At 42.9% G+C, this 23,052-nt stretch overlaps 1 protein-coding gene across 5 annotated transcripts in view; it reads right to left on the bottom strand.

Annotated features, from left to right (window-relative positions):
- Positions 1 to 23,052, bottom strand: part of GRIK4 (glutamate ionotropic receptor kainate type subunit 4) — a 450,925-nt gene that overhangs the window by 148,583 nt on the left and 279,290 nt on the right. For all 5 annotated transcript variants that reach the window (XM_039839626.1, XM_039839628.1, XM_039839627.1 and 2 more), the window contains 3 exons: positions 22,037 to 22,201; positions 8,271 to 8,368; positions 3,329 to 3,494 (listed from right to left, as the gene is read on the bottom strand). In XM_039839626.1, coding sequence (XP_039695560.1) covers positions 3,329 to 3,494; positions 8,271 to 8,368; positions 22,037 to 22,201 — 429 coding nt within the window. The remainder of the gene's footprint in view (positions 1 to 3,328; positions 3,495 to 8,270; positions 8,369 to 22,036; positions 22,202 to 23,052) is intronic.

Genomic DNA, 23,052 nt, shown 5'->3' with positions numbered 1-23,052 from the left:
AAAGAAGGAAGGAAAGGAATCTCCTGTATACCACTTGTTCCCTAGGTATGGACACTGTGTTATGCTCTGTGTGTGTTATCTTATTTAACCCCCTCAGCCATCCTGGGAGGGAGATAAAATCATCCCATTTAGAAACCACTGGTCGTCATTTTTTAGATGACACAGCAAGAAACTAGAGAGTGCCTCAGTCACTTCTGCAAGATCATCGCACAGGCAGTAAATAACTGGCAGAAGGTATAGGGGCACAGGACACGTAGCCACAAAAAGGATCTTAAAATATTTAGCAACATAAAGTAAAGATGATTTAAACTATGCACTAAGGTGCTAGGAATGGATACACTATATTATACTTGTGACCCCAGGGAATTGAAGGCTCTGGGTCCATCCTGAGAGTTTCAAAAGGTAGCTCCATGGCAGGGGTAGGTGATCTCACCAAAGGGGCCTTAATGCCATAGTGAGAACTCCCAACTCTCCTTGGACAACCCCAAACAGCAAACGCCCCCAGGCTCTGTGGGGATAACCAGGACAGCCATGCCCAGGCTCCTCATCACATCTCCTCCCCCTAGCCTTATGAAAACTAGGCACTTGCAGATGTTCTTATATTTTTCCTATTAAAGAAAATAATGTAATCTACAATACGACTCTACTTGTTTCCAAAGTAGCTTATTAAAAAATTACTTTGGGGAAGAAGGAGAGTAAGTGATATGATTCCCCATGGAATGATCTCCATCATGCCTAATTTTGACTGCTGAAAAATAGAATTAAATTCCTGTTCCTAATTTGACTTTCAGTGTCTCTCATCCCTGAATTAATAAGGAAGATAGAAGGGTGTCTCCTCTCAACCTCTGAGCTGCATTTTCCTTCAGTCCCTCATTTCTTCATCCTTTGATTAGATTTTAATCCTCTTTGCCCTTAAACTTCTCTACCCCACTTTCCTTCCCTGGTCCCTAGTTGGTGGGGCAAGTCATTCAGCAGCCTCAGTGGATAGGCTCTCCAAGTAGAGGTGGCGATTTCTGGTTTGATGGGTCCCACTTGGGCTGTGGGCTGGCCTCTCTGGCACTTGGGCAGGCTCATCCTTTCCTGGTCTGTGTCTCTGCTTAGCCATCCCTTACATGCTGTTTAAGAGAGCAAAGGACACATTGCTCCAGAGAGATCTCTGTCCTTCAAAGGATACTGTACCTGCCAGGCAGGGCCCGCCTTGAGCTGCTGCTCTGACTACTTGTGAAGACCAGGATGGTGGGAGAAGTTGTAGAGGAGGAAGGCCTGGCTCAGAGTCAGAGGACCTGAGTTAGTCTTAACTCTGCTATGTACCAGCTGTGTGACCTTAGGCAAGTCCCCTAATAGCTCCAAGACTGTTTCCTTGGCTCTAGAATGATTGGGGAGGGGGAGGTAAAATGGCAAAACATAAGTGAGAGTGCTTTACAATATGTAAAGAATTTTGAATGTCAAGGAATATCATAATTCTAATGGAAAGAGCCCTGGGCTAGGAGGCAACAGAATCTAGCATAGTGCCCAGTGCATTGTAGATGCTTAATAAATATCTGAGCAACTTACTTCCCAAAGCCCAGGAAGAACTGACACAGAGGAAACAGGACTCAGGGTAATAGCAAGAGGAACTGTGGCTAGACACAAGAAAGAATTTCCTGTCAGTTGTTGAGACACTGTACTCAGTACTGAGAAAGATTGCAGGAGAATCTTGGCCTGGAGATTATCTGTAGCCTGTCCTTTGTCTCCTAACATTCTCAGTGTGTGCGTGGGATACACCAGTTCAGTTCTGCCTGTATGGACTTGTGACAGAAATTTCCAGGGGAGAATCCTTCATTCTGTTGAATTATTTAACAGTGCGATGATCCCACATGAAGAAGGCTACCCACAATGTTTCCCAACCACTAGCATCCTATGGGCTCTCAGATCAACATACTTTTGGGCTTATGGTCAAACCTATCTGGAAGATGAAGAGGTAAAATAGTCATTTTGGCAATAGGACAATTCAGTGTCTATGCTAATGAATGCTGTGAATCTCCACAAGGGGGAAACAGAACAAAGTGTTGTCTAACATTTCTCTCTTTTTTTGGGGGGGGGGGGGCAGGGCTTTTAAAATTCTTTGTTCATAAAACAGTTATCATCAAAGCAGTGCTGTCCAATGGAACTTTCTGCGATAATGGAAATGGTCTATATCTGTACTGTCCACATGTGGCAATTGAGTACTTGAAATGTGGCTGGTAAGACTGAGAAACTGGATTTTAAATTTTATTTTATTTTAAAATGGGGAATTCCAACACCTCCAAACTCACTGAGTTGTTGTAATAATTAAATAAGCTATGTAAAAAGCACACATAGTTAGGACTCAGTTACTTTTGTTTCTCTTATAAGCACAGAGAAATCATCACCCTATGTTGAGTAAATGAATGAATGCACATGTGGAAGCCACAGATGCAAAGGCGTGGTAAAGAAGGTGGTTCTCACCCTTGACAGGAAGGGGGCATTTGTTTATAGATGCTGTCAGGATTCCAGGGTAGAGGAAAAATGTAGAGCAGTTTTGAGCAGCCATTGAAAGAAGCCCTGATGGAAAAGGCACAGCTCTGCCAGTGCAGCCCACCCAGATTCACAGAATAAGACCTGCACAGGTAAACTGCATAAGACACAGATGCCTGGGGCTCGGGCACTGGCCCCCGATGACAGCACCTGCCTGACCACATGTGGAAGTGCAGCTATCACTAGGAGCACACGGATGCACAGGTTTTCTGGAAAGTGCCTACTTAGATTAGCTTTATCTCATAAGTGCTAAATTTGTCACAATTGTCTAAGAGTCAGAGAAACACATTTCCAAAACGTGCATTTGTAAGAAAATACTTTATCAGGAATTGACCTTGGATCTTGTTCTATCAGCAAAACCTGCTCTTCAGGAGAAGAAGCTCTTCAACCCATCAAATAGAAATGCATCCAATTTTATATTTTCCCCCTCTCTCTCTTTGTAACTCCTTAACGATGAGGCTGAAAATGTAGGGATTGAGTTTGCAGATGCAAAAAGGCTTGGTGGTTGGCCAGTCTCCTTGTAACCCAGTTCTCTCTGGTTCGCCCATGCCTAGGGAATTCTGCCAAAGGGTTCTCCTGGACTGCTCGCTCTCTCATACATGCATGGATGCGTGCATACACACAGATAAACAGCCAAGCATATATAGGAATAACAGAATCCTTTGGTTATTGGCCCCATGATCCGAGAGAGCCCTCTCCTTCCTGGCATATTTCCAGCCAGGGGCAAATCAGTCAAGTTGAAATCAACAAGCCCAGACTGTCGGCGGGGTGGCGCCAGCCCCCAGAAACTTACATTCTGCTTTGGCACAAATGAGACAGGCAGTGGTGCAGTTGAAGAAGTTCAGGATCCCAGCTACAGCCACGCTGATGTCTGTGTTGCTAGGGTGGAGGTTCAGGGTTGTGAATCTCTGGAACTGGAACTTGACAAACTCCTCTGGGGCCACTTTGAAATGAGGGACCTGGGAGGAGGAGCAAAAATGAACAGCAGAGATCCAGAATGAGTGATAGCTGAAGGAAGGTGACAGCTTAATAAATAGTTGAAGGAAGGAATAGAAGCTGAAGCTAAAAGAAGGAAGCGAAAAAAAGAAACAACGCGAAAGAAATTGTTAAGTTAGAAAGAGAGCATTGTTGTTAAAAGAAAAGAAAGAAAGAAAGAAAGAAAGAAAGAGTAAGAAAGAAAGAGCTGAAAGAAAGAAAAGAAAGAGAAAGAAAGAAAGAAAGAAAGAAGAGAGAGAGAAAGTTAGAAAAAGAAAAAGAAAAGAAAGAAAGAAAGAAAGAAAGAAAGAAAGAAAGAAAAGAAGAGAGAAAGAAAAGAGAAAAAGTGAAAGAAAGAGCAGAGAGAAAGAAAAGAAAAAGAAAGAAGAAAGAAGAGAGAGAGAGAGAAAGAAAGAAAAAAGAAAGAGAAAGAAAGAGAAAGAAAGAAAGAAAGAAAGAAAGAAAGAAAGAAAGAAAGAAAGAAAGAAAGAAAGAAAGAAAGAAAGAAAGAAAGAAAGCAATGCATGAGGCAAGGCTGTGGAGCGTGAATTCTTTTATGTAAGACTTTTGGCCCCCTCTGGTGGGAGATGGAGCTTACAGGACTCAGGGTACCTACTCCATAGGAGAAGACAAGATGACATCCCTGACAATGCTTAAGATAAGAAGACCCAGGATGGGAAACCCTTCAGACTGTGTAAATGTACTGCGGACCTTGAAACTGGGGTCTGTGGCCCTGAGAAGGTAAAAGAATAGGTCTTTATTCTCAGAGGAACTGCCCATTTCAATGAAGTCATAATCCTTAAAATACTTTATTTGTAGTTAATAAATCAGAGCAGAGATAGCAGAAAGAGAAAAATACTGCCTTGGTACTAAGAGAGAAAGCCATCAGTCCAGCCTAGCCAATAGGTGAATAAATGAGCTCCCAGCAAACTTCCTAGGTGAAAGCCTGTGATGGGTTCCTCCTTAAACACACATATGAGAAGGAAGCATCGCAGGCTGAAAAAAACACCTAGACAGCCTCCGAATGGAGCCAGGTAAATAAATAACTGATTAGGCTTCATTAGGACAGTGTCAGCTTCCCTATGTGTCTATTATTGACCTTTCCAGAAGGGTACTGCCCCTGCCTTCTGCCTCTCTTCTCCTGAGAATTGATATTAACAGGCTGTGATGGTTGCTTTATCGGCAGCTTAGGCTACTGGATAGGTAATAAGAAAGTTAAAATGTAATGAGCTGACATCAACCTTGATTTTATTCTGTCTCCTTCATCCCTGGTACCCAGAGCCAAGAGAGCTGAAGGCTGTTTTGTGCCTTGGAGTTGGGGCTGAAACCGACCTCATTCTCCCTTAAGACCAGTGCCAAATTACAGCATGCCTATGTTTAGACTGATGTTAAAGCAAGTAAGTTTGAGGGTAGACCGAAGGAAAAACTTTCTGATGGTAAGTTGGTTGGCTTCTAGAATAGGTTATTCAAAAATGACGGTAGAAATTTTCTTTGCCTAAACTGGCCCAGAGTCTGGGAAATACTGAGATGGTCTCTGTAGGAGTCTACTATCTCATTGTTTTAAGCTTTTGAGAGAAGTTATTTGCCAGAGACTGGGGAGCTCCTCTGAGATCAAATGGAGGGGGGGGTAAAGATTTAGCAGAAACTAGGGAGATTTCTGAATTCAACCAGGGTTAGCCCTTTGACCAGAAAGAGGGGCAACTGATACCTCCAATAAAGACTGCAAAGTGTAGACTTGAGGAGAGTCTAGTAAGTTATGAGACAAGACTCTAAAGAGTGAAGTTGACCTGGGGCATGTCATAAAGAATCTTTCTTCCCAGCTTGTACTTTGCATTCCATATGATCTGTCTAAAACAAGAAACAAATACAACTTGAAAGGATAAAAAGATCACAAGGGGCATGATGGAGAAGAAGGCTGGGCAGAGGCAGGATGGCCAGGCTGGCTGGCTTACACATTTGAGCATCACTTACACATTTGACCAAGGCCCTCCCTGTGCAGACATCCAACCTACAGAGTTCCATTAGCAGCTAACTCCTTTAGAATGTATATTTAGAGAAATCCTTGAATCCATGGATCCTAGAGATGGATTGGGGAAAAGACTCAGGAAAATGAAGAACAAATGGTTTTTAGACTTGGGTTTGCATCCAAGTTCTGCTGTGTGATTTGGGGCAAACTGCTGGACCTATCTAAGCTTCATTAAAATAGAGATAACAAATAGGTGCTTCTTGGAGCTTTGGGAGGATAAAATGAGATCCTGTGTGTAAAGGGTACCTAACATTTAGTAACTGTTCAGGCAATGCCTTTTCATCTTCTCTTCCCCCTTTCTCCCAAAATGTAGGAGCTCCTGAAAAAACTCTTAGAGGTGTATGTGCAGGGGGTAAGGGCTGAGGGGCCACCCCAGGAGGGGAAATTGGTGGGAAATATCCAGTATAGCCTGCCATTCTGAAGGCTACTGGGGAAGCAGCCAGCTGCTCTGATGGGCCAGGCAGGGATGGTCCAGGCCAATCCTGTGATTTTCTCCCTAGGAGCAAGATCGATCCATTATTGATTTGCAATTGCAAATGCATCCTAGGAAGTCATTATGGAGGTATGTTGAAGAAGGAGAGGTGAGCAGAATGGAGGGGAGGGCAGCAAGGCAGAAAGCGGCCAGCCACAAGGGCTATGAAGATATTAGCACCACTTACAGGAATGAACTCCTTGGTGAGAACTCCATTTCTTTTCCCTGGAGCTGAGGGGAATCAGTGTAAGGAAGTTAGTTCAGCCTCATAAAATATTAAAAGAAATATGGAACCTGAACAGACAGTAAAAGGTTGTTCTGCAAGAAACATGACTAGATGAAGAAGGGGTAACCATCTGGCCATTCCCTGGGCAGCGCAACCTGTCTGGCTGGTTAACACCTCAGGGACCAATTGGGGTGGGTAGGATGAAGAAGATGGTTGCAAATCAGTCTTCATCTCAGGCCTGAAATGCCAAACAGGAGTCAGGGATGTATTAAATGAGATAAAATATCCACCAAACCTCAAGAGGTGCCATTCTGGAGTGGGGGTTGGAGGAATGTCTGTAAAGCACAGTGAGGAAAATACGATGAGGAGGAGGGAGAAAGGAGAAAAGAAAGCCAAGAGCACAAAGGAGAAAATAGGGAGCTGAAGTCTTGGCACCCTCACTTAGTAAAGATCACAGCAATTGCTGCAATACCAACCAGCCACATCAGTGATCTGTTACTTGGAGCATGGCAAGAAAGATTTAAATAAAAGATGAGATAGAACTTCCTGGGGCCGAGGCCTGTGAGATGCTGGAGGGGACTACAGTGAGAGAGAAACTCTTTTTTTTGGCCTAATCTGAGAGGATAGGGGATGGGGATTTGTCTGCATGGACCTGGCCTATGGCGAGAAGGTTCAAGGGCTTAGCCTACAGGGCAGTTCCTGGCACTGAGAGAGCAAGACCAACCATGGGACTGCAGCTAGAACCATACGACACTTTAATGTATGGGTAACAATTCTGAGAGCGGGCTCATGAAATAGGGAAAATAAACGTTCTGCCCAAAGCTGCAGGGATTCACCCAACCCTCTGATCATAAAAGAAGTCATGGCATCAAAGAGAGTAGGTTTCAGAGGGCCTAGAGTAGGCAGAAGCCTATCTGCTACTTGGCTGCCTCTACAAGGGTAGCTGGCTAATGACGTGTCTGTGCTGCAGTGGGTGTCCTCTCCTATTTCTAAGAACAAGACCCTCCCAAGGCTAAAGCTTCTGGAAGGATGAGTCTCCAGGACCCTAGGACAGGTGTAAAATTGATCTTTCCATCCCATGTCTCTCTTCCTTGCTCTCTCCAGCTCCTGGCCTCATGACCCTCACTACTAAGCTACATATCTTCCTAAAGGACCTGGCTAGAAGGCCCTTGAAGGCAGAGAGAGGATAAGGGGTCACTTTGCTGCTATCGCCAGGGGATATACTTGAAGGGGAAGGAGTGAATGAATTCAGGAAACACTAAGATTCTGGCAAGAGACAGAATCTCTGAACTTTCTAATTTGTTTTCTGTAGGGGAAAACAAGAGACAAAGTTGATGAAATAGAGAGCAAGCTATTAGTCAGAAACTCAACCTGACCATCTTTATCTCCCATGGAACTACAACTAGAGGAAATGGATTCAACACTTTGAAACCAGAGAGATTCCAGCTAGAGGTGGCACCCAAGGAAGAATTTACCATTTGGAGAAGTAAATACTGGATTTGGTGAATGAGGGAAAAAGTAAAAAAAAAAAAAAGAAAAAGAAAAAAATCTCTTTTCTAGAGAACTTATAAAGCAGAGGTTTTTCAAACTTTATTTTACCAATCAAGTTTAACAATGCCTTCCTCCAAAAGGCCTTCCTCAGAATCCCAATATCTAAACATATAATCATGGAGCTGGTCACGTGGAGCTTAGACTTCTGCCCTCTTGGCCTTCCTTAGACCACCACTGACCCCAGTCTTTCACTCTGCCCATCATCACCAAGCTGCTCCCCACCACTCCCACAGGATCCTATGACTCAAAGGAGCTCAGCTTGAAAATCCTGTTGTGAAATCTCTTTTCTGAGTCCCCTCTATCCAAACAATCTGGAAAAAGTACATGTCCAGGAAAGGACCACTTCTTTGATCTGTGTTGATGTTCTCGTTATTAGTGACATCAACCAGGATTTAATGGGCTCTTCCAGCCCTTAAGAATCCATGACACCTTTAGGCAAAGGCTTCCAGTCTGCAGATAGTCCCCCAACCTGGCCCAGAACTCACCTCCTTCTCCCCACAGATATTGCTGATAATGGAGCTGGAGGCCGGGCTGGAGGATGGTCCCAGGACAGCGACTACTCCCTTGGGGAGGATCTGACACACTGCAGCAAGCAGCAGGGGCAGAGCATGGAGAGCAGGAAAAGAAACAAGGCACTCATCAGGTGGGGTGTGGGATAACTGCCCTGCTTGGGCTTCAGCCTCTGAGTCCTCCAACTACACCCACTGCCACTCACTTTCCACCCTCTCCCACACTTCGAAACCCAGTGGCTCCCCTCCTCTGGACTACTGGGTTCCAGGACAGTTTTATTGGAATTTATGAATGGTATTAAACGAGTAAATGATCCAGTTTATGATAACATATGGCCACAACCAATGGAGTGTATAAGTTGTCTGGGCTGTCCCCGAAGGACACAGGCAAATGGAGGAGACATGAAGATTCCATCCTGCAGTGTTGAGAGCTCAGGCATGGCTGCTACAGGGGTTGAGGGCCCAGCTCTAAGAAAGGCTACCCAATGTGCAATCTGTTAGTCCCTCAAAATATAAAGAGGGTCTGGGGAGGAAGAGAAACAGACAAGCAGAGAGATGAAGAGAAGTGAGAGAAGAAAGCAGACATAGCTAAAGTTAAAGGGAGCAGGATAGCAGAAGAAGAAAGAGAAAATGAAAGGCAGAGATAGAGAGAGGCAGAAAGGGGTCTCACATCTCAAGGCCACCCTCCATTCACCTTGTCCTGAGCCTGGCACACTTACTTCCCTGAGTGTGTCAGGTGCTTTCTTGACCAACCAATAGGCTGCATGACCTTATGCCTCCCCAAGGGGTAGATGCCCTTCCCATCTCTACTGTAGACACTCATTCACCTGTCAAGGAGTACCTCAAGTGCTGCCTTCTCTTATTACCTTCCTGGATTCCCTCCCTAGGGCTCCCAAGGCTTGTCTGTCCCTCTGTATTAAGACACTTGTAAATGTGTCTATTTCATTTTGCTGTTAGGTGTCTTTCTCCTCTCATTAGATTTCAAACCCTGTAAGGACAGGAACTGAGCCATATTGTCTTCAAATTCCTACTTTTAATTTCCTCAGTGTCCATCACAATGTTTTTTAGCACTAGTAGATTCCTAGTTCATATTCACTGAGTGAATGAGTAGATGGATGGGACATGTAAATCAGAAGAGGAGGAGAGAACCTAAGAATTTAAAATGGTATAGACTGAGAAAGGAAAGACAGGAGATAAAGGAGAAAATAAACAGAGAACATGAGATAATTCTCAGAACACACACTGTAATATCAGAACAAGGGAACCACCCCTCAGAATACACACTGAGGTTTCCTGTCACGCTACAAGACATCCTTCTCTGCAAAATTCAGAGCTTGATTCTGCACATATTTTCCTCCAACTCACATCAGAGTCAGGCAGAGCCATTTTTCAAGCCAGTAAACTGAGGTTAAGGGAGCAGGTCCTTGTTGAGTCAGCTGCAAAGCCACAACTGCAACCTGGATGCTCTTTCTCCTAGACTAGAGTCCTAACCATAGGCCACACAACCAAACGATGGCCCCAGTGGGGCACAGGTGGTAGGGTGTAGCACCAGGGTTCAATTCCCAGCATCACATTTCACTATGTGAAGGACAGATCTGCAGGGTCTTCTCTCAGCCTACAGCTCAGGTAGGGATTCTGCAACATCGCAGATCTCAGCTAACCAAGGGGCTGGGGACAATGGTGCCTGAGGGGGACCCATCAGTACTAAGTGACAGAACCATCCCCAGTGGAATGACCAGGCTTTACATATGAAGAATCTTCTTCAACGTTCAAGATATTTCCATGTAAGTTATCTCATGTCATCTCAGCCAACTTAACTCTTATGCTTGCTAGATGCTCTAAGTTCATCAGCTATCAAATTCCTAGAGCAGCCAAAGAGGGTGGGTCTTAGTTCCTGATCTTACCAATTAGGAAATAGAATCCTAGAGATGTTTAGTGACTCTCCTAAAGTCATATGCCTAGTAAAGTTCAGAGCCAGCACTGGAGTTCAAGTCTGTTGACTCTATCCAGTGTTTATTCTGCAATCTCACAGCCACCTACTTTGTCTGTCCTACTCCTTGCAGCCACTTCTCCCATCTCTTCTTGATCTCTTATAGTTGTGGTTCCCACCCCATCTCGTTCTAGCGAATTTGCTTTCCCAAGGTCACCAATGACCTCTCTTTTTTCAGTATTTGATGATGCTGACTGCATTGTTTTTGATAATTTCACTATACCTTCTGATCCTAATTCTCATCCACTTCTCTGATCACTCTTTTTCACTTTCTTTACTGGCTCCTCTTCCTTTTCTTACCTGCTAAATTTAGATTTTGTCTATGTCTACTCTCCCTGGGCAATCTCACCCTTGCCTGTAGCCTCCACTCCTATCTCTGGACAGGTGATCCTATACTCTGACTTATGTCCTGAGTTGCAAAATCAAGTTCCAATCTGACACCTGCCAGATGTCACCACAAAGACTTCCCTCTGGTCTCACTCACTCAATATGTCCACAGCAGAGAGACAGAAAGCACAGTCATTTAGAGCATGGACTTTGAAGCAAGACTGTCTGGGTTTGAGTCTTGGCTTTGTCACTTACTGGCTGTGAGACACTGAGCAAGTTACTGAGCCTCTCTGGACCAGTATGCTTCCTTAACTCTAGAAACAGAATACTAACAGCGCCTCTCTCATGGTGTTGTTGCAAGAATTAAAGTGAGTTAGTTCATATAAAATGCTTAGAATGGTACTGACATGCTATGCAACTCTTATTATTGTGCCCACTATATCATATTTCATACATAATCTGACTTGATCTTCATACTTCTAGGAAGAAGATTCATTATTATCCTCATTTTACAGATTGGGAAACTGAGGCTCATAAAATTTCAGTAACTTGTTCAATATTATATAGATAATATGGTGGAGCTAGGCTTGAACTTGGAGATCTATTTGGCACCAAAGGCCAAGTTCTTAACCACTGTACTTCACTCCTCTTAGCTCCTCAAACTCAAAACCAGTCACCCTCGACTCTTCCTCACCTTCCCTCACTGAATTTATTCATTTGCTATACCAATGAGGGGCCAGGTTTTGACTTTTTTGCCCTGCCGTCCTCTCCTTCCCACTCCCACTGTCACTGTTCCAGGTCAGTCCCTTTTACTACCTACCTCCTTAAGGGTCTCTGTCTCAAGGATTCTTCATTTCCAATCTGTTCTCCAAACTATGAGGCACATTATAATCTTAAAACATAGATCTGTGTGCTCTGGCAAGGCAGAAAGCTTGTCATATTTATCTCTGCATCCTCCATACCCAAGGCAGGGCCTGGCTCAGAGTTATATGCTCAATTGATAGTTGCTGAACCACAATGAAGTCTGCTCAACACCTTCCATGTAAATTGGAAATAAACTGAATGTCTAGTCATAAGGGGATAGTTATCTAAAGTGTGGGTCATATATAGAGAGAGTATTATTACGGCATTTAAAATGCTTAAAAACAGTTTATAATAGGATTGCCATATGTGCCCTGCATTCTGTCTCTCACTTGCTGCTGATGTCCTGCCTTACTTCTCACCTGCCCTGCTGTTGCTCTGCAGAAATGCTTCGATTACATGAAGTCCTTCACCAGACTAGGCCAGTGTCCAGGGCACTGGCTCCTCATCTCACTTGGGCTTATGCCAAAGATGTAAAAGTTGGTGTAGATGCCTGAGCCTTAATGTTTCAAGGTTCAGACCTTTTAGCCAATGCTGCAGCCATTAACTATGGGGCCAAAGCATGCCAGTACAGTAGCACCACAACTGCTACTGTACTGGCATGCTTTGAGAAGGCTTTGAGAAGATTAGCAAAGGTGCTGATCCAGTAGAAATCAAGAGATGTGTGATGTTCACTGTTGATGCTATACTTGCTGAACTTAAGAAGCAGTATAAACTTGTGACAACCCCTTAAGAAATTGCTCAGTTTGCTAAGATTTCCGCAAATGGAGACAAAGAAATTGGCAACATTATTTCTGATGCAATGAAGAAGATTGGAAGCAAGGGTGTCATCACAGTAAAGAATAGAAAAACACTAAATGTTAAATTAGAAATTATTGAAAGCATGAAGTTTGATCAAGATTATATTTCTCTATACTTTATTAATACAACTAAAGGTTAGAAATGTGAATTCCAAGAAGTCTATGTTCTACTGAGTGAAAAGAAAATTGCTAGTGTCCAGTTCAGTGTACCTGCTCTTGAAATTGCTACTGCCCATCATAAGCCCTTGGTCATCCTTACTAAAGATGTTAATGGAGAAGCTCTCATTTTGAATAAGCTAAAAGTTGGTCTTCCAGTTGTAGCAGTTAAAGTTCCAGGTTTTGATGACAGTAGAAAGAATCAGCTTAAAGACATGGCTATTGCTACTGCTGGTGAAGTGTTTGGAAAAGAAAGACTGACTCTAAATCTTGAATGTACTCAGCCTCAGACTTAGGAAAAGCTGGAGAGGTCATTGTGACCAATGCTCTTGATGATGCCATGCTCTTGAAAAGAAAAGGTGACAAGGCTCAAAGCAAAAAACGTATTCAAGAAACCCACTGAGCAGTTAGAAAATACAACTCGTGAATATAAAAAGGAAAAACTAAATGAACATCTGGCAAAACTCTCAGATGGAGTAACCGTGATAAAAGTTTGTGAGAGAAGTGATATTGAAGTGAATGAAAAGAAGGACAGGGTAAGAGATACCCTCAAAGCTACACGAGCTGCTACTGAAGGAGGCATCATCTGGGAGGAGGTTGTGCCCTGCTTTGGTGTATCCCAGCTTGGACTAATTAATGCCAGCTAATGAAGGTCAAAAATTGGTATAAAAATTATTAAGAAAACACTCAAAATTCTTGCAATGACCATTGCTAAGAATGCAGCTGTTGAGGGACTGTTGATAGTTGAGCAATACACAAAATTCCTCAGAAGATGGTTTTGATGCTATGTTTGGAGATTTTGTGTATATATATATAGTGGAAAAAGGAATCATTGATCCAACTAAGGTTGTAAGAATTATTTTACTGGATGCTGCTGGAGTGGCGTATCTGTTGGCTAAAGCAGAAGTTGTAGTCACAAAAAATCCTAATAAGAGAAAGACCCTGGAATGGGTAGAATGGGAGGTGGCATGTTCTAATTCCTAGAATCATGCTTTATCATTATTAATGAGAACTGTCAGAGGAAGCTCTAATGGCAATGCTCCTCACCTATAACCTCAGAGAAGTCAGTTGAAAAAAAAACTGAAGAAAAGACTGGATGATGTTTAAGGAGATCATTATAACAATTAGTTACTGGTTTCAGCTGACAATATATAATGGTTTACTGTTGTCATTGTCCATGCCTACAGATACTTTATTTTGCATCTTTGAATAAAAAGACATACCTGATAACTAAGTGTAAGAGCCATGTACCAATGTACTGCTTTCAACTTAAACACTGAGGCATTTTTACCACTTTTTTGTTAAAATCAGGACTTTAGTGCTTGTCATCATCTGATGAGAAGTTGAGAAACAGCCTTTCTGTGGAGAGTAAGCGTAATGGTGTACAAAGGAAAGAAATATCTAATTATGTGACAACTTTTGTGTAATAAAAAATTTTGTCCAAATTTTTAAAAAGTATTAAAATATTTATTTAATAAAATTAAGAGAAAGAAGCAGGATATAAAATTAAACATATATCTATATGAAGGCTACAGCTAAGCGAATATGGAAAATAGTTATGCACTGAGAAATGATTGGAAGATGTTATTAAAGCCCACATTAGTTGAGTGCTAACTATACCCCATTCTTAGAACTTTATATGAACTGACTTATTTAATTCTCAAAACAACCTGATGAGATAGGTACTGTTACTGTCATCTTCATTTTGTGAAAAAATAAGACAGAAAAGTTAAAGGGCTGAGTCAGGATTTGAACACTCAAACTCTGAATCTAGGGTTAGTAGTTCCTTAACCATTGTACCATGCAGCCTTCACTGGTTAATAGTGATTAACTGGAATATTAATAGAGGTTACCTTGCCCAGCAGAACAGTGATTTTCTCCCATAATTTTCTTTACTTTCTATCATGAACATGTATTCCTTTTATAACACATGATTATAAAAAAATAAAATGCCATTATAAAAAAATTCTATGCTTGAAACTAATTTAAATAAATAAATTAAAAAAAAATTCTTCTGATGAGCAAGTAAAATCCAAATGGATCTGACCTCTTCCAAATCCTACCCTTCCAAAGCTTTCTTCCAACTCCTCCTCCCACTTCACACCAGTTCACCTACAACACATTCCATCTTTTCCTACCTGAGTCTATTGCCAAATATTTCTTTCTGACTAGACCTGGGGTTCTTAATCTGCTGCCTGAGATCTGGGGGTAAAAGTTGGTGGTCTGTGAACATCTGGGGGAAAATAACATTATTTTCTCTAACTCCTAACTGAAATTTAGCATTCCCTTCAATTTTAGACATAGGCAAATCACTGTGTATTAATAGTACCTGTGACTTTGTCACTGACAGACATCACAATATTTTCATATAACATTATAGTGCTGTAGATATCTTGAAATATAATTTATATTCATAATTACTTCAAAACTACACTAGTAGTAAGAACTGATAGTAGGCTTGGCCATTTAATATATTAATAAAGAAGCATATAATTTAATATATCGCTATAAAAATATTTTAACTGCATTTCCATATTACTGTCTTCTCTGGTCATCCTTTTATTTTATTCATTTAAAAACACTTTTCTGAGAAGGAGGCCATTAGCATCTCCAGACTGCCATGGTCTAGGCCTGTTCTTGCCCTTCTGCCTGGCGTACTCCTACTGATCTTCAAGTGCCCAGCTCATATCTTGCCCCTCTCCATTGCTCTATTCACATCACACTGTGGCTCTGAGTCACCTCTGTGCTTGAGCTACCTAAGAGATGGTCAGCTTCCTTTCTCTCTGAATTCCTGGCTAGCTTCTGTTACAAGCTGGTTTATTATGTTAGGTCTCCTAAAATTAAATTCTTATAGAATATCACAATCCCTTATTTCCAACACCTGAATCCAAAAGGCTCTGAAACTGGATGGTTTTCATCAGTCATTTGGTGGCAAAATCTGATCTACAAAGATAGATGTGAAGCAATTTATAATATGTGAATATCTGAATATAAGCATGAACTTATTTGAGTATTGGGTTTTGCCTTAAGTCCCACCAGAGATGTTATTTAATGTATGTACATGCACCACATGACCGTTCCAAAAAATAGGAAGTTCGGGGTTCTAAAAACATCTGGCCTCCAGGGTTTGGTGAACCTGTGCCTTCTGTTCTAAATGTCCAGCTTCCTCTCCCTCACTGGATCAGAAACTCCTTGAGAGCAGGGGTCACACCTATTCAGTCTTGGCAAAAAGAATTGCTCAGTAGATGCTCACCTGAATTGAAGTGATCCAAAACGAGTCCAGTGAAACTGAATTATCATCTCTGCAGCAGCCGTGGCCTGGGGATTTCCTAGGATCTGGGAACTGCACTTTCATTCCCTATGAAGGATGCCTCACTCAGTAGAAATGGAAATCATTTATAAAGGACCTCCGGGACCCTGACCTGATTCTGGCTCTCTCTGTGAGAGCTCTGAGTAGCTTGTGTGAGGTATGAGAGGGGAGGAAGACGTACTTTATTTACCTCTGCCTCCCAGGGAGCTGGGGAGAAACCAGGAGACAAGAGTGACATTGCCATGGCAACAAAGTTTCCCAGCCAGCAGAGGAGTTGGAAAGCAACTGTCAGAGCAGCTGCTAGAATAAAAGACCACGATGGGGTATTATAAGAAGGGGAACTTCTTTCTCTCAAGATGTCAGCTCTGACCTTTGTTCCAAGTCCCCTTAGAAACCTGGGCTGGACAGGAGGGACTCATGGGAACTTACTCCTTCTCTGAGTCTTCATAAGGAGGAAGAGGGTCCAGGGAGGTTAATCATAGGCACCATTGATTGCAGGCCCTGTAGGAAAAAAGCAGCTCCCTGGGTGGAAACAAGGAAGCCTAGCCTCCTCATTCTCAGCAGGCCACTAGGTGAGTCACTCAGCTGCAATCTGAGCCCCTGTAGTAAACAAACATCAAGAGCTGACAGTTATATGGAGCAGAAGGGCTGGGAAAACTCAGAGTCCTTCCCATCAAAACACTTCATGCTGCTGAGGCTGGAAAGGTTCTCTCTTTGTGCCTGGTTATGCTGCACTCTGAGCACCAAGTGAAGCCTTGACTGTCCTGGAGCAAGGAAAACAATGGCTTCGATGGTGAAGAACCATATCTTTCCCTGTACTCAAGTCTGCAGGAGGGCATTTCATTCTCAACTATCCATGAGTGGACAATAGGCTGAATGAATTGGCCTTGCTGGCCTCTGAGCCATTAAGGGAATATGTGAGGGTGGTAATGACAGGTTGCTTCACCATCACATCCTAGGACATGACCAACAGCGTATCATTCAAAGCTCTGAACCTGGTCCCAAACCAGTCTACCACCAGTAATATCATTTATGGAGGTGGGAGGGGGGCGGCTTTCCCATGTGCAGGCACCAGGCTGGGCTAAGAGACAGGAATCCTTACATTCCCCCATGAGGGAGGGGTTACTATATTAATTGCACTACCACTATTAATATTAGATAATATCTACTGAGAGTTCATCCTACTGTTAGGCACTGCTCTAAGTCTTTTAAGTGTATCATCTCATAATGAGAACTCTCATTATTCCCATTTTACAGACAAGAAATCTGAGGCACAGACTGGCAGAGCCAGGATTAGGATCCTGGTGCATCTGACTTCAGCACCTGAGTTCTGACTGTTATTCTATACCTCTTTCCCACCTTGGCCCTCACCTATGCCCCCAATAAAACTTCCTGTTTTAGCCTTGTTCATCGTCATTGTGCCCCAAGGTACTCCATTTTTTTTACCTGCCTCAAGCCTTTGCTCATGATATTTTGTCTTCTGCATGAATGCCCTATTCCCTTCTCCTCACCTATTCAGCCTTCCAAGGTCTAGCCTAAAGGCCTTACCTGACCACCTAGCTACACCTATGACCCAGTTCTTACCTCCCTCTGCTCTTGTCTGAGCCACTCACTGACAAACCCACAGCACATCTACTGAGATTTATGTCACTTTTTAGATGTGTGATTTTAACTGCCTCTTGGAAAAACCATCATCTCAGTTTTTCCATCTGTAAAATGAGGAGGTTAAGCCAAATGATTTCTAAGCACTGTAATTCAATGCATTTCTGAGTTCATATTTTGTGGACATTATGTGAGTAACTCAGAGAAAGGGAACAGAGAATGTTTGTTGAATGACTCATCACTATTCTTATGCCTTTCTCTTCTGGCTTCTCTCTTTTCCCTTATGCTGACTTAGATTCATTCTGTTGAACTGAAGGAAGAAAGCTGGCCCTCACCAGACACACAGCTCCGAATCATCAGTGGTCATGCTCATGGAGTCTACAAGAAGCTTGGGAACTTGTGTAGGAAGAGTGACCACGTAACGAAAACATGAAATGCCTTGCCCCAGTCCAGGCCCACTGAGGCCCAGATAACCAGTGCAGCACCTCTGCGTTTCCAGGGGAAACAGTGTGGATGGCTAGCAGCACGCTTGGTTTCACAGAGACAATCTGAGGCAGAGCTGAGGGGTGACAGGGTCTCTTCTTCTAGTTCCGTAGTAAATTAAATCTCAAATTAGCTTTGGAAGAGGCAGGGGATGTTTGGGTGATAAGGGGAAGAGCACTTAGTTAAGCTCTAATACATTAGCCAAAGGAGATACACTAATCTATAGGAACAGAGGAGGAGAAGGCCTGTGAGAGCTCTCTGCACAAGAAAGGCTGAGATGAAGATAAGATATGGAACAGAAAGCCAAGGAGGAAAAGGCCAAGAGGGAGGGGTGATGACCTAATGGGTCTTGTTCATCTTACTTATTTCAGATCTGTGGGCTGTGTAGAAGGGGTTGGGAAGTCAGGTATCAGGAAGGCTGAGGCACTGATGGTGAAAGGACAGATGTGGAAGGAATCAGATGTGGTTTGAGGGATGGTCACTTTAAATAAACCCATTCTATGAAAATCTACATGAACCAGATAGAAGCAGGCGTGATTTTCTACTATACCTTCCCAGAGTCCAAGTTTGTTATTAATTAATGTCTCATGTGATACTTCTCATCTTTCGGCCTTACTTTCAACCATCAAATGAGGTTAAACTCTAGATTCCAGAATCTTTAGTTTCTTTACACTTTACATTCTTTGATTCTGAAATTGCCATTGCTCCCCTTGACTGTCACGCCCTCCCCAAGTATGGTTTATTAAGTGCGATTTGTGCAGAGCTTTTTGAAAGTCATCTATTACTAAAAGCAGGCACAACTGTATATTGTAGGATTGCCATTGCCCCAACTTATATCAGAGTCTTTACTTTGCATAACCAAGAATATCATCACTAGGATCTCTTTCATCCTTAAGCAGAGTCGCCAGTCACAGGGTGACAGGTATGAGGTTGGAGATGTTGTTCAGGGCTCCAGAGTCACTAAAATAGTTTAAGATAACAATGCAAATTACCTCTGGGCCACCAGATTAGGGAAGAAGCCCATGACATCAGGTAGTAGATGGCTTTGGATGGCTCACCATAACTTCCAAAGGCTCAAAGCTGTCAGATGTATCAAGCCCAGAAATTAGAAAGAGAAGGGGAATGTCCAATTACAAGGGATGCTCCACGAGGCATGCTGGCATTAAGAAAGGCCATTGAGAGGAACCCAGGAGATAAATGGTGCTGCCAGGTAAGGATGGGTGAACTTTGAAACATGGGAGAGGAGGAAATGATGGTAGGAGATGGGAGGTAGCTTGCTCCAAGGTGAAGGACAGAGAATAAAGCCAACAACAAAATCCATAGCTGCCACATACTGAATCCTTTTATGAGCACGGTGCTAAGTACCTCACTTATACTGTCTCATGTCATGTTCCTAATGACTATAGGAGGTGATATTACCATCCACAGTCACAGAGCTAGAAAATAGTAGAACCAGGATTTAAGCCAGGTCAGTCTGATTCTAAAATCCATGCTCTCACTCTTTATACCACACAGTTTCCCCAAAGCAGAGATCATAGAGCTGTAGTTCCTTCTTCATCCAGCCATCCTGTCTCCCTCCTATCTCCTCTCCCAACACTGCCACTGAAGTCCAGTCCCTGCCCCACCAGCTTCAGCTAATTGTACTAACCCACCAGCCACCCTCTCCTTTACTTTGGGACAGAAAGAGCTGGGCTGGAACCTTTCTATGAACCATCTGAATGATGTCTAAAATCCATTGTGGGGGAGCACCTCTGGCTTCAGATGAAAGGCTTTTGGGATAAAAAGATTCAGAAGGCTTCTTTTCTAACAAATGTTAATCATGTCTTAAATGCATTGAGATATAAAAGCCGAACCAAGGGCCACTTGCTGATAATATATTTGGTGCCTAAAAGGGCATTAGAAACATGTCCCAAAGCTCTGCAATATGGAATAAAGATACCAGTTTCCTTTATTCCTCTGATTCATCTGGCTTAATATTTGAGATGTATTGACTACTGAGTCAGGCTGCATGGGTCATTGAAGAGAGAATATTTACATCTACTAATGACCCCCATCAGCAATGGACAATCTGTGCTCTCTGCTCTGCCAGGGAAGCCTGGAAGAATTAAAAAAAAAAAAAAAAAAAGAAGGAGGAGCTGATTTTTCAAAGTATAGACTACAGAGCTATTTAGAAATCCAGAGCCTTGTCTGAGACCTGCCCTCCTGGTCAAATACTAGACTGTAAGGAGATTCACAAAAAGTCATTGATGATATTTCTGATTTCATTTGGAAAATCTTTAGAAACTTCAATTTTCCTTTCATTATACTAGAATTTAACCTCTATGATAACTAGGATTTCTATCTGTTCCCTGTTGAATCTCCATTGTCTAGAAGGGGCATAAGAGATCCTCACTAAATTTTATTGGCTGACCAAGTGAATAAATGAATGACTATTTCAGGTACCTGTTCCCTCAAGCCCTCTTCTGGAGGAGGAATCTGTGTTCATAGATGCTGCTGGCTTCAACAGCTCTGTTTTGTATGGTAAGCACCCACCCTCAGTCTCTAGGGATTGATACCTTCTCCAAGGATAGTTATTAAACCCTGGCCAATACCTGTGACTTGTGAGACCAGCTGCAGCAAGATGAGTGGACCAATCAGTTTTTCTGCCTTGGAAATTTACATCAAGAGGCTCTGAGGGAAGCTGCCACTGAAGAGACTACAAGTTACCTGAGGGCAAGGACCATGTCTGTTTTGTTTTCTGCAACGTTCTCAAACATATCTTGAAACATGCTCCACAAAAGTTTCCTGAATAAATGAAAAAATCAGACCACCATGGCCATTATGGGTCAGGTGTATGATGAATAAACCAAACTAGCAGAGAGAGAAGAAATGGATCAGATACCATGAGAGCTTTAAAGCAACTGTGAGATAGAGAGAAGGCCGCTGCCTTCCTCCCTTCCCATCCTCTCTGGATATCCTACCTAATATGCTTGGGCCAAGGGGAAAATGTTTCTTCTCTTGCCATACTAATAGTCCAGATTAGAGCATTGCTGGATCCATACATAGAAGACCAGATGTCTGACATACATACTTGAGCAAGTTGTTCTTTTGCTTTGTTTTGTTTGTTTTTGCTGTTGAGTGTTGTTCAAGGTGGAAACAGGAGAAAAAGTGAAGAGATGGGAACTCCAAAGTATTAAAGAATAGATGCTATCATCTCTCTGGGCTGAGGGGTGCCTTCCTTTCCCTCTAAACTAGGACTGTTCATTTCCAGCTTAGCTACGAGCCCACTAACTTGGAAGTTCCTCCTGTAAAGTCATCAAAGTAATTCCAGCAACACACCAGAGAATTCCAGGGAAGGTGTAGTGGATTGAACACTGGACTTGCAGGGTCCAGAACTCTCTCAGCCATTGACTAGCTCTGTGGTTGGTCAAGTTATCTAATGTCTTTTAGACTTAGTTTCTTTTGTAAAGTGGACATAAAAACACTTAACTCTCTAATTGTTGGGAGGGGTAATGGTAGAGGGTACCAGGGGTAGCAGTAAATTCTAATGTGGATCCACCTCAGGAGTCCTGTAAGAATTAAAAGCAATCTCCAGAGCATAGTAGGGGCTCCATATGTGTGACTCTAGTGACCTGCTATGTCTGGTTGTAAAGTACTGCAACTCAAAGGGGATTTTCCTGTATTTTAAGTTGCTTAAATGTCACAACTTGCAAAATTTGCAGAGTAGATCCTAGTATTCCCATTTCACAGATGGAGAAACTGAGTTTAAATAGGATGTGATTTGTCTGAGGTTAATCACAGAGTGAGTAGCCAAGCTCCATCCCAAGACCCTGTTTCTTCCCACAATGCTGCCCTCAGCATAAGAAAGTGAGACAGGCAATCAGATGTACAACGACTAAGCTACCCCTTAGCTGGCCATATCTCTCATAATCACCCACAAGTTTTCATTTAATGATTTGTGTCCAGGAGGATGAAAGAATCAACATGAGGAAATGAGTGAATGGGTAAATGAATGAATGAATGAGTATCCCGTCTTTATTTTATTCTACCCATGATTCACAGCAAAGCCTGGGAATCTCATCCAGGATAAGCTCTATAGGACCTCCTAGTATGTAGTTCTCTCCCTCCCTTGGGAATGTCTATATCACAGTCCTGGTGATGGGTGCAGCTCACACTACTAGCCTCTTCTCTGACAGCAAGGAAAGAAGAGGGCAGCCCTGCCCATTCTACGTACTGGTTTCTGCAGTCTCATACTCGCTGTCTCTGAGAAGCTCAAAGATGTCGACTTCGACCTTGGCCTTGCCCAGCCTCTCAGGAGTGCGGTTGATGCGGTTCTTGGCCAGGGTGATGGAGAGCCGCTCCCCTCTGCTGCATTCCATGGGGTCATCCAAGATAGCAGCTGTGGGCAGGCAACCACATGGAGATAGTTGGTATCCTCTACCATTACCCCTCCTCCTTCTACAATTTCCCACTTCTGCCACCTTCCTCTTCCAAGTAGCTCCTTCACCCACTCCCACCCAGCACTCCTCAGAGCTGTCCTTGAAGCAAGTTCCCTACATCCTAAGAGTCTTGGTTTGCAGCCAGGGGTAGCAGTGAAATCTAATGTGGATCCACCTCAGGAGTCCTGTAATGTCATGGCAGGCCACTGGGGGTCTATCTGTATGAGATCCCCAGGCCCAAGCATGGTGACACCCTTGGATATACATTACCATACACACACAGGTACATGTGTGCAAAGGAAGGGAGATAGTAGCTGCTCTTCAAAAATTGTACTTTTGGCATATAAAAAATTCTCCCTGAGGCAAGAAAAGGTTAAATGCAGGCCAGGTTTGAGCAAGAGAGCTGTGATATAAAGGAGCAGCTGTAGGATACTGAATACTGGCTCTCCAGGCTCTGACACTGAAGAACCATGTCACCCAGTGAGCTATATTGTTTCTCTGAACTTTTTTCCTCACTGAACATTAGGAATAGTAAGACAACCTCACAGGCATGAGGATTCAAAAAGATAATATAGGTAAGTGGTACACGTTATAAATTTAATCTGTGTGAATTAATCAATATGAATGGCATCCACTTAATGGAGTGGTGTAGTACTAAAAACTGCCCAACTTCTGTAAGCAGTATTAAACATAAGTGTTATGGGATCAGAGACACCTGGGTTCAAATCCCAGCTCCACCCCATTTAAAAAGCTATGGGACTGCAGTTTCCTATTTGTAAAATGAGGAAAGAGCCTACTCCTTGGGCTATTG

Source organism: Pteropus medius, unplaced genomic scaffold (assembly GCF_902729225.1).
Source record: "Pteropus medius unplaced genomic scaffold, Ma_sr-lr_union100, whole genome shotgun sequence".
Lineage (NCBI taxonomy): Eukaryota > Metazoa > Chordata > Mammalia > Chiroptera > Pteropodidae > Pteropus > Pteropus medius.
Note: the sequence above shows the minus strand (reverse complement) of the source record. Positions and strands in the feature narration are given on the sequence as shown.